Below are 12,424 nucleotides of genomic sequence, written 5' to 3'. Positions count from 1 at the left end.
TTTCATGGAACATCTCATTGCACTCTTTTCATTATGAGTTTCTTTGAAATTTTTCTCATAATGTTTTTAATGAGGCAATATCTTCATTAAGATCATATGCTATACTTTCTATTTTTCCTATGAAGGTTTTTAAAGGAAAGTATCTAAAGCATATTTATTGTCCTCTAAAACTCACTAATAATTTTCTTCTTCTTTGAAGGTTTTTCTCATATGAGTTATCAAGAGACAATAATTACTATATGTTGTATCATTTTCTCCTTATCATTTCCCCACTAGGTTTAAAGGAGTTTTAACAACATATCTATACATTTCTTCACGTATTTTTTCCCACAGGGTTTTTGGGGAAGAATCTCAAGAATTGACTGATGAATATACAAGGAGCTTTCAATAATGGATTACTCAAGACGACGTTGTACAAGGGGGAGTGTTACGAACCGACTAAATTAACGAACCGTCATTAGAACGTGATTAGTCCGTTATTAGTCTAAGCGTCGTACGGACGCATCCGTCCGTACGGATGCCTTTTGTAGAGACGCCTTTTTACTCGCGTCTCAAATCCTTGTATAAATACTTCAGATCAATAAACAGAGCAGATTGATTCATTCCTAAACAGTTATTTCGTTTAGCGCTGAAATAGCGTGCTATAGTGGGTAGTGAGTCAATTAGCTAAAACGTAACGTGGCCCTTGCTGATACGCTATAATGACGCGTCAAAATAATGCTCTATTTTTTTGTTGATCTGAACAACCCATGTTGCCGCATTGGGAAGGATAAGGTAGATGGAAAATGGGTTGCCACATTGGGAAGGATAAGGAGGAGGGGAAAGGAGTGGCAAGCATGAGTGACACCAGCTGCACCTCGGCCAGAGCTCATGGACTCAGTGGATACATTCATATGGTTATCTTTATCTCTTCTCTGTTTGTGCTGTCTATGTGCTACTCCACTTGTGTACTTTTGGTTGGATTAAGAGGTGTGGATGCCTGCCTTTAGGTCTTGTTGGTGTGTGTTCTTAGGTGCTGTGGCTTCCTTTGCTTGCCATCACACCTTTTTTATGTGGATGTTTCAAACAAGTTCCAAGGACTCATTCTTGTTTCTAGCTCATGCCAGCAAATCAATTATTGGTGCCACTCAGTGGCGATTGTACATAAAGGCTACTGTGTGATTAACTGGCCTCATGGCTTTTCAAAAAAGCACCTCTGTTTTTATTTTTGTTTGATATAAAAACCAAAAGTTTATGAAGCTATGTGGTGCTTGGATGAGTTTGACACAACAAGTTTCGGGTCAATTTTTGGTTTCATATGTAGTCCAAGTGCATGTTTATCATGCTGGCTACTTGTTGAGTTGTTGTACTGTTATACAGATGGCGAGGAAAACAAGGTTGTCAATTCTTGGAAGATAGACCATCCACATTGCCTCTTTATTTCAGTCCAGAGCCACAAAATTTAAGAAGACGATGATGGGGTCGACGATGATGATGCCGACATAGCTGGCAGCTTGACACTGATAGCAACCACTGAAAACAAAAACCATAACTGCAACATGGATTCAAGCAGACGGTTGTCTGGCACTAGATCCATGATCTGAAATGAAATGACTGCTCCCAAGTGCAGATGTGCACAGGCAATTGGTCACAAGTTTTCCCACCACTCCAGTGAATCCTACTGCTAGGGTATGGCTATGACTTGCATGGTTACCAATGTGTTCCATCAGTGTGAAAATGCATTCAGAAATGCTTTGCTTGGCTTGCAAAAGAAAGGAAAAAAAAGACTGTCTGTAACACAGCTCTGAGTTAGAGACCGTCATGAATGAAACGGAAGAGAAAGACTGGTCTGGACTCACCACATTTGCAGGTTTGATAGCTATACCCTCACTCACATTCCTGGGTATAAATGGTCCAGTTCATCACCATCCCAATCACAATGGTACCGGAAGATCAAAGCTACGCTAAAAAGGAGAATTCAACCATGCGGCTGCGACGTCCGAATCCACCGAAATTAGAAGAAGAAATAGAAAAAGGTCGAAAAAGGTTCCTACATGGATGAACGCACTGACAGCAGGCATTCAAATATCCCTCTAAGCTGCCAGGCTGTTGATGCTCTCATGGCCGAGCCATCTTTGGCAGAAAAAAAAGCACCTATGAGGATGACACACACAGGTGAACAAGTGCAAGGAGAAGCACCAGGAGGTAGTTGCTCCGGACCAGCCGCGGCTTCCACGAGTAGGCCGAGTCGACCTCGATCATGATCCCGAACCTGCATGTCCCGGTGCTGGGGTCTTGGCCGGTGGTCGTTGCATAGCCTGAGAAGCCACAGGCCACGTCGTCTTGATCGTTCTTCTGGTAGAAGCTGTTGTAGGCGTACGAGATGTTGCTCCGGATGTCCAGCATCCCGCAAGAAGTCCTGTAGCCAAGGCTGGTGCAGTCTGCCCTGGAGCACGCGTAGCTCACCGTGTCTGGAAGCTTTGGGTCGTCGAGGCTGACAGTAGGCTTCAGCACACACCATTTCTTGTCAAGGTACTTCACGCCGCTTGCTCTTTTGATCTCTGAATTTGGCACACCGAAGTTCAGTTGATACTTTGGGATGCCATCGTATGTGAAGATCCCCCAGTGGCGCTCGAAATTCCCTGGCTGTATGCTCTTGTCATCTTCATCGATCAGACTGAATAAGTAAGCGTCAATCGGTCCAGGCCTCATCGGTGTCCCTCGCCCAGTGGCGATGTGTGTCATGAAGCCTTGGTTGAAGCGCTGGGCGAGCTGAGCATTTGCGTTCATGTCACCATCAGTTGGCCAGCCTATCTCCCCAATAACGATCGGCAGATTCCCATATCCATTCTTCTTCAGAGCCCAGATGAGTGTGTCGTGGTTTGCATCAAACATGTTTGTATATGTTGCAGAGCCATCAACAACGGGCTGTGAGCGCCCGTCAAAGAAAGCATACTCGGCGGGGAAGTTTGGATCAATGTAGAGGCTTATGAAAGGGTAGATGTTGACAGTAAAAACACCGCTATTATCACTCAGAAACTTCACAATTTCGAGTATCTTATCGTGAATATCTGTGCGAAAATCCCCGTCAGAAGGCTTGCCAGTTGATGTATCGTAGACATCAGCATTCTGAGGAACAGTTACTTTGATTTGACTGCTCAACCCAGCCCTCACAAGTGCACTTTGTATGTTTTTGAGGGCAGGAAAAGTAGTTTGCAGAAAGCTTCCATTGTATGTCGACAGGAAAGGCTCATTACCAACCGCAACATACCTGACAAAATAACACGGGAAATCAAGATGCGATAATGATATGTGCAAATGGTGGGTTAACATCAAGAAGGCATTGCTGGAAGAATGAGATCGAATATGGAACTGAGGACATGGAGCTTATCAGTAGTTCAGATGAAGTCATTATCAGTAGGTCAGATGAAGTGTTATCACATAGTCTGGCTTACTACATCATCAAGCAGGTAGCAGACATTAGAGTTACAACTTAAAAGAGTGCTGCATGAAATTTATCAGTGACAGTACATGTACCAACATAGAGCTGTTTCATCAAAATCAATGCTCCAAGTAGAGTGTTATATGATGGAGGGATGGAACTAGGAAGGAGAACAGATCAGGTTAACTATCTATTACTAGGTAAAATTACAAGGTTGTATTTAAAAATCAAAAATCAATGGGTTTCTTCATGCCAAAAAGTAGTTCGTCAATGGAAATTGCGAAGAGAAAAGTATATCAAAAGCTGGAAATGTGCATGTTTCCCCAAACCTTTGCAAAACAGTACTCTCTCCGTAAACAAATATAAGACGTTTAGATCACTGATATAAAGCGTCTTATATTTGTTTACAGAGTTCTAATGAAAAAGAAACTTCGAAATTATGACACATATAAGAGAAATGCATGTCCACCAGGACCACACGGTCCAACAGATAGTGAAATGAGTATAAACATAGTCATTGCAAGACAGAGTAGGTATGAGATAAATTCTATACAGGAGGTATCAATCAAGGGAGAGGGAAGAGGGCAGCTATTAAGTCACGCTCAAAGAAGCAACAGAAACTAAGGGGACTGGACAAAAAAGGATGCATTTCCTCCATGGTGTAAGGTCCCCCCGTTCTTCCAAATTGGAGCTTTGAAGGAAAGCAATTGAATGCTACATTGATACTGTTCAACTTGATCGTTCAGTTGATTGTGAACATCTTCATTTTAAAAACGAAACTTATAATACTCACTGTGAGCACTGTTTCCAAACAAATGTAAACGATTAACAAATGATCACCCCACATATTAGAACCGTAGATAATCATTTACCCTGCCTCGCGCATGGTTTTACAATTTGCTGTTTAGACAAATACATACCTATTTTATACATTAACAAATAAGCATCTAAATATAATACATTGTTCCTATACAGAGAATGGATCAAGGCAACCCCGGGAATTGTCATTTGTAGCAGCATAAAGAACAAGAAGAGTTGAGTGGATTCTGCTTGCTAGTTTATTTTAGGGAATTCTACTTGGTGATCACTCACTCCTGTGGACGCCAGGGAGCCTACGGTTACTGGGTGTGTCCGATGGTAGATGGTAGCACAGGGTATCTTCAACAGGTTTGGATGGCGTCATGTTAATAGGATAGGTGTTTAGTCATCTATATTTATACCATCTCCGGCTTGGGCATGAGTGATGCCTTGTATCGTTTGATTTTCCTTGTTACTTCAGACTTATTGTACTCGGTGGAGACTTATTTTTGATTTATAATATATGGATGTATGCATCTCTCGATGCAGAGGCCGGGGCTCAGCCTCCTTTTCTAAAAAAAAATGATTCGTACTTATTTTCTTGTCAAAGCCCCAAAGCGCGGATTTCATTGAGTATAGAAGCTAAAAAATGCTTCTGACTAGATGTACCTGCTACAGTTTTCATGAGATACAGATACTTTTAATACAAAACAGCCTACACCACTTAAAGCCCATTTAGACAATAAACAGACTTCTATATCGGGCTAACTTTTAAATTTGATTTAAGCAAACAGAAATGTATGCCTTGTAAAAGAACTTTTTCAACGTGATAACAGCCAACCGGTTGGAAAATGGATATGGTGAACTTCTTGCTGGGGGATCCCATGTAAACATAAAAACAGTATATTGATGAGCAAAGTAAAGTCTTCAAAACGATGCCAGCATCAATCATGCGATTGCTCCCCCGGACAAATGAAAACACAGGCTGCCCTACTTGACAACTTTTCCTGTTTCCATACTTAACCGATGCAACCAAGCAGGCCGGACACGCCGAGAACTGGGTCTCCAATCGAGACAGATTGAAGGTAATGCGGAAAATTCTTATTTCCCTCCTAATTCTAGACTTGCTTACTGTCCACTCACATCAATCAAAGGCAAGTGAAGCTGGACACAGATAGGATTGGCAGATGCATCCAAACGCGTGCACGCGAAGCTACGTGCACCGCACAAATATGCCGTGAAGCATGTCGCCCGGGCAAGCATTGAGCCTAGCTCTGCACCTCTTGGCCACCAGCCGAGACAGATGGAAGGTTGGGCGAAAAATACCTTCTTCATCCCTCACTAACTCTAGATGCATGACATGACAGTACATCTTGGGAACAACTAGAATGAAATGAGACCACACTCCAGCTAGTACTAGCATAGATAGCATCAATCAACTACTAAGTACAAATCAATCAAGCATGGCAACAAATCAGAGCCAACAAAGTACGGTAATTAATGGGATACCTGACGTTGCAGCCTTTGTTGAGGTAGTGGGAGACGTTCTTCTCGACCCACTTGTCGGCGGCCTTCATGCTGGTGGCCATGTTCATGAGCAGCTCGTTGGGGATGCCGACCATGACCTCCAGGCCGCTCTTCCTGAGGGCGCTCATGGTGCCGTCCTCGGCGTCGAACAGCTTCACCTTCTGGAACCCGTTGTCCTTGAGCATCTTCACCACCGTGTCCGGCGGCAGCGGGTGGCTCGCCTGCGTGCCCCAGTTGGCACCTATCGCGCCCACCCCCGCCGCCGACCAGGAGACCACCACCAGCGCCACCGCCACCGCCACGAAGAGCGCCGCCGCGGCTCCCCCACTGCCGGACCGAGGACGAGAACCCATGGACAGGCAGCAGATGAGCCCAACAGCAGCAGCTCGAAAATGAAATCTTGGGCTCCGAGCTCAGATCTTGGACGAAGCAACCAGGCGAGCAGATACAAGAGGGGATCTTGTCGGGAACCTCCAAGAACACACCGAAATCGAAGCTCGGAGCTGAAACCCTCACCGGAAAGAGAGGGGAGGCTCCAAGAACTCGAGAAGAAGGCTCTCAAAATCCCGAGCCACCAGAGCTCCACCCGCGACCACGAGCTGGAATCTTTTGGGGTGACAATAAATGAAGCCCGGGCGAACCCCACCTACGGACGACCGCGACGGGGGATTCCCAGGGATGGCGAGCAAAGGGCGGGCATTGACGGCGAGCAAGTAGAGTACTAGTACTACCCAGGAGAGTAGGCGAGGGCGGCAGAGGGCAATAATGGTGAAGGGTTTGCCAAAGCTGGCAGCGAGCAGAGCGCAGAGGGATGGATCAAAGGTAGCAGAAAAGAGTGGCCTTTTCCCAGCAATAATCCCAGGAAGGATTTGCAAAGGAGGTTGATTGTGTCAAGGGAAGGGAAAGACGTGATTTGAGTGTGGGGCTGGAAAAGGGATTTGGGTGTTTGCTTGATCTCATCTAGCAAAGCGGCATGATCGGTCACCTCGAGATTTCCATGAACCTCAATAAAAGTTGGTGATGGATTGGCCAATGCTATGCCTCTACACGGGATATGGCATTCGTTCACGCCTCACACGCCTGGAGGTTGGAGGTTGGAGGTTGGAGAGCTTGGGAGTTGGGAGTGCAAGCAAAACGAGCATGGTTTGTTGGACGCTTTCACTGTCATGGTTAGTAGTGTTAGGAGCAGTGGTAAGGTAAACAGGGGTGGTAGAAAGAAAGATTCGTCTGCGAATCCAGGACGGTTTTGCAGGGTTTGGGCAGAGGCCCGAGGAAGGAGGGAAAAGGTTTTGGGGGAAAGGCTACGGATATTCGCCACTCCACTACCCTAGCTAGCGTTTGCATCGGTAGCAGTAGCTAGCAGCATGGTCACTGCACTGCACTGCACTGCACTGGGATGCTGCTCTGCTTCTGATGGTGGTGCCAGTTTTTAATTGCTTTCTGGAGCTTTTGCTTGGTTGGTTGCTGCGGCTCAGGCTCGCAGTGAGAGGAGAGGCGATTAATAAACTAGATAATCAGGCTCTCAGGGGCGTCTTGGTGGTTGGTGCTGGCCAGAATCTGGGGGTTTGGACGGAGGAAGATATTGGTATTTTCAGGAGAAAGCAAAGCAAATGAGGACACAGCGTGGTGAGTCGATGGTGACTGTGTATGTGCGTATAGTGGGATCCTTTTGAGGTGTCAGCCGGGACACGCCAGCGGCAGGGAGCCCGTGAGCTTTTTTTTTCGGGGGCGGTGCGGTGCTGACCGACGATTGACCATCAAAGTTGCGGCCGTGCAGCTGGCCTCCGGGCCCAGGACCAAATGACAAAAGTGTGGTGGAAGAAGGGCGTGTGTGCGTGTGCGTGTGCGTGTGCGTGTGCGTGCACTTCTTTTTGTTTATCAAAAGGAAAAAAGTTTGAGCGTGTGCACTGGAAATACGTCTACTGACCTGTTTTCTTTTATCTCTCCTTTTGGTAACCTCCGTGTGTGTACAACGTAGAAGAAAAAACATCATTAATGATCTAAACGATTTTATGTTCCTTTACAGGGAAGTAGTACAAAGAACACGTTGAGTAGAAATAACATCCAACTATGTAGACGATTTGACGACTACAAGCATCGAAATGAACCCAAGATGTGTCATCCTTCTCGCCCCTTCATCGCCCAAGCCGGACAAATTTTATTGTAATAGACAGTCAAGAAATCGGCACACTAAAAGCAACTCCTACGGACCGATCCAAACGGACGACGCTTTTGTCCGCTTTTTGTCCGTTTGAATCGGCTGTCCGACTGGCGTCCGCCCTATTCTATATTTGGGTCAGCAGTGCGTCTAACGCGTCAAACGATTTTATGTCCGCATACAATTTTTAAAAAAGGCCCGCAGCCATAGATCATGCGAGCGGCCATGTCTTATGCCGGCACCATGCCAACGCCGACACAAAGTTTATGTTGGCGCACTCGTCAGCGGCCGGCACACATGTCAGCACACAAAGAAGGGGGGAGGGACTTGAGTTCGACCACGCCACTGCGGCTTCGTGGTCATGCTAGCACACCTGCCGGCATATAAAAAAAGGCTCAGGGTCATAGATCACTCCTCGTCGAACTTGAGCATGTTGGCATGCATCTTCTCGAACCACGACCTCTTCCTTGACGACACGGTGTTGAGATCCACCTTCATGATTTCCACCCCGGTCATCATACTCGCGAGAACTACTTCTTTCGCCTTGGTCTTGGCGTTGGCGGCCTCGATCTCTAGCATCTTGGCTTGTTTCTCCGCCTCCATCACAAGCATCTTGACTTGCTTCTCCACGTCCATCTCAAGCCTCCTCCTTTAGATCTTCATGAAGGCGTTCATTTGCCCTTGTTTGTAACGCCGGCACTCCTCCTTCCTTGAGTCCTTCTTGTTCATCATGCCCTTCACGCTTGCGATCAAGACGTTGGACGCCGCATCCCGCTTGTCCTCCTTATTGGAGTTGGTCTTCCCCCGCGGTCGTGCGTTCTCATCGTCCCCAACCTCCTCCACGACTTGAGGGCGGCATATTGCGCCTTGAACTTCTCCTCGTCTTTGATGACCCTAAAGTAATGGGAGAGGTTGAAGCACTTGCCATTGTGTTGGACCTTAAATGCCTCCAAAGCTTGAAATGCCTACAAATATATTTCATGCAAGCATATTGGCAAATAGTATGCAAATGAACACGCAACCATAAACTTGATGACACAAAAGAGGGCGGCTTGCTAGCATACCATGTCTTGCATGCCGATGCCGCTCACGGGGCGGGACTTGACGCTCTCAAGAGTGGCACAAAACTTGTTGCACTCTTGTTGGATCACCCTCCATCACTTTGAAATGGACACCCACCCCGTGCGTGCTACAACGGAAACTTCTTGCGCCCATGGAACTCACGGTGGACACGGATCCAAAAAATTGAATGCTTTTGTTCGACGCCCGTCTTGGGGTCTTGCCCAATGTCTTTCCAACACTTGCAAAGAAGCTTGTCCACAGCCGCCGTGTATGCCTTGGTCTGCTTGCTCTTGCGCTTCGACTGCTTAGACCATGCGGCTTGGTTGGCGAGCTCGTCCTCGAACAAAGCCCCCCCTTTGATGTCGCACTCGTCCTCTTCCTCTTGCCCGTAGTCCTTCGGAAACTCGTGCTCGAGTGGGAAGCCATCCAGGTCCATGCCGATCTGATCACGCATGAAGGCCGCCTGATCTTGATCAAAGGTGGACGGCATGAACGCCCCTCGGCCGTCCTGACTTTGTGTCTCGTCGGGATCGTAGCCAGCGGGATCGTCAGTCGGCGCACCACCCTCAAAGATCAAGTTCTGCATGTAGTCATCGTCGTCGACGGCCCGCATTCCGTCGAACAGGTTGCGTGCGCCCGACAACACGTCGGCTGGCATCTGACGCGGCATTTCCTCATGCCTCCGGATGACGAGCCACCGGCCACCGGTGTGGTGTTGAGGTCGATGGGCACGGGCACGGACGTGGAAGGCGGCACCACGCTCACCTGCGACGAGCACTCCCCGGAGAGGCGGGAGGCCTGCGGGTAGACATAGAAGCCGGGCATCGGGTTGCAAGCTGACGCGTGGGGCGAGTCGGGCAGCACCATCCGAGGGGAACGCGGATGAGCCGGTGCTGGTCGCGGTCACAACGGCGTTGATGAGGTCGTGCTGGTTAGGATTTAACCCTAGCATATAGAGCACCTCCCTCGTTGTCTCCGCGACGTAGGCGTTCGTGACCTCCTGCTGCGCGGCGACGGCGACGACAGCCACCGCGATGGCTACATCCCTCGTGCCCGCCGCGTGCGTGCGGCCCTTCCTCTTAGCCGACTCCCTTGCGCGTTGTTCGGGCGTCAGCGTCTTCTTCGGCTTGGGCGCGGCGGCGGTCTCGCGCTTGCCTTTGCCGGAGGGGGCGGTCGTCATGCCCGATGAGGCGAGGGAGGCGAGGCCAGCGGCGGCGGTCTTGCGCTTGCCTTTGCTGGAGGGGGCGGTCGTCATGCCCGATGAGGCGAGGGAGGCGAGGCCAGCGGCGGCGTCGAGGTCGTCGTCCGTGACGGGGGTGGGGCGGGAGCGCGCGCGGGTGCGAGGGTTTTTGGTGGAAATAGAGGGAAATGGTGGAGGCCGCCATCGACCAGTGGGCTCGGGGGAAGGAGAAGGCGAGCGCGCGCGTCCGTCTCGTGTCCGCGCCGACGCAAATCCGGCTTAAAAATGAGCTGGGAATGAGTCGGCAGGCGGACGCCAAGCGGACGTACGTTCGTTTGGATCGGCCCATTGGACCGACTTTTGTGTCCGCGCCGATCCAAACGGACGCCAACAGACGAAATAGGTCGCCTCGTTGAAGTTGCTCTAAAGTAAAAAAAATAAAAATAGCCCAGCAAAACAGCAACGCTGATGAACTTCTTTTGGAAAATAATTGACGGTATTTTGTAGGAATATACTCAGCGGCGTGGTGTGCTGTCGACGCATGATCGTCGAGGTTAAGGATTAGAGCTAACCCCGTTTCTTGTTTGGTCATGGGCTAAAGCATTTCAGAAACCTTCACAATCGACATACAGATTATTTACTCAGGCTAACGTAAAATATAAAACTCTATGTCCAGCTCTAGTTTTTGAAGAGTGTGTATAAGTGGTTACAAGCTGCTGCTCGGGGTCTTGTGTTGAGTTTGTATGTAGAGCTAGCTACACCAAGAGCCCATCCAAATAAACACTGTTACTACTCCCTTATATTTGTTGGGAAATTGGGCCTGGCCCAGTCGCATGCACGACGATAGCGAGGCTGGCTAGCGTGCGAGTATCGCTTCCTAATCTGACGTTATATGGATATTTATCCTTTAATCGCATACCCTTATATAAGTAGAGGAGAGGCAATCATTGTAACAGAGATGATTATTAATAAAGCTTGACTCCTTTCTACTCCTGTGTCTTCTACTTTTATGTGATTGTCTTCGACGTTTCGCTCACGCTCCATAACCTTGTACCGGGCTCGTCGGTAGGAGTTGCATAACACGTTATCACCACGCTTCGCTTCACCAACTGTGCATCGAGCATGTGTCAAGCCTGCACCAAGCACATTCTTGTCGATCGCACGAAGGTATAAGATCCGATCCCCCTCTTTGCAAAAATGGATTACTCTCGTTATCACGTTTTCATTTTTGCGATTAGTTTATTTTTTTCAGACTTCATCTACCTACGGTGTGGATTTCTCTTCCATGAACTGGCTGACGAATACGTCACCGACGAGTGTCGATGTTCATGGATTACGAAAGATTCGTTGACTACACCTAGGAAGACGGTAATGATACGTAAGTACTCCAGATGAGCAAAACACTGCCGTGATGTATCGGATGTACACGCATCGTGACGTCTGGCTGACGCACGATTTTCCCTCCGAGCTGCTACAGTAGCCGCCGTCGTCATAGTGGCCCTTGCTGGTCAAGACCGCGGCGCACCGGTCGCGCCTGCTGCGCCTGCCATGATCGTCGCGAGCGCTGCCCGAGCCGGCCGCTGGTTTGTCCGACCCTATCGCTCGCGCCGGCCGCCTGGCCGAGCCCGTCACTCGCGTCGGCCGCCTGGCCTAGCCGACCGCTGGCCCGGCCGAGCCCGTCGCTCGCGCCGACCGACTGGCCGAGCTGGCCGGCCGACCGCCTCGCTCACCTTGGCCGCCTCGAGCGCCCAGTCGGCTGCACCGGGCCGCCGCGCCCTGCTGGCCAGGCACAGCCGCCACCGCTGCTCGGGCGCTAGGAGAACCCTAGCGTCCCGGTCGAGCTAGCTGGCCAGGCCGGCCTCTGGGCCATAGCGAATGGGCCTTTGGAATTGGGCGGACAGTAGATGAATTGGGCTGGTTGCCCAGTTTTTCGTAAAAATTATATATTCTGGCTTTAAAAGAGCTCTTGTATTTGTTTTTCAGACTATTTTTCACGTATTAGATACACGTAATATACTATCTCATACAACATAATTTTATTATATGTTTTTACTATTGTAGATTAATTGTTTAACACTTTTAATCATTAGGTAAATCATATAATAAAAATGTATTAAATAATGAAACGTCATTCTTTATTGAATAAGTTTTTTGTACATCACATTTATGCAAAAGATTACCTGCTGTAATCTCATTATTTTTGCATAAATTGCAGATGACCGGAATAGTCAACACGAAGTTTCCTGAGTTGGCCCAGACAGGGCTAAACTACGTGAGT

The 12,424-nt window shown here is 48.5% G+C and overlaps 1 protein-coding gene and 1 pseudogene across 1 annotated transcript; both read right to left on the bottom strand.

Moving 5' to 3' along the window:
• Window positions 1–1,842: 1,842 nt before the first annotated feature.
• On the bottom strand, window positions 1,843–7,165 carry LOC123405967 (glucan endo-1,3-beta-glucosidase 6). The gene is made up of 2 exons (XM_045099475.1): window positions 5,729–7,165; window positions 1,843–3,250 (listed from the first exon to the last, which is right to left on the bottom strand). The coding sequence occupies exons 1-2, from the start codon at window positions 6,097–6,099 to the stop codon at window positions 2,134–2,136; spliced, it is 1,488 nt and encodes a 495-aa protein (XP_044955410.1). The 5' UTR covers window positions 6,100–7,165; the 3' UTR covers window positions 1,843–2,133.
• A 1,488-nt stretch (window positions 7,166–8,653) lies between these two features.
• LOC123405060 lies at window positions 8,654–9,791 on the bottom strand (annotated as a pseudogene).
• Between the last annotated feature and the right edge of the window lie 2,633 nt (window positions 9,792–12,424).

Source organism: Hordeum vulgare, chromosome 6H (genome assembly GCF_904849725.1).
Source record: "Hordeum vulgare subsp. vulgare chromosome 6H, MorexV3_pseudomolecules_assembly, whole genome shotgun sequence".
Classification (NCBI taxonomy): domain Eukaryota; kingdom Viridiplantae; phylum Streptophyta; class Magnoliopsida; order Poales; family Poaceae; genus Hordeum; species Hordeum vulgare.
This window is presented reverse-complemented; position numbering and strand designations above follow the sequence as displayed.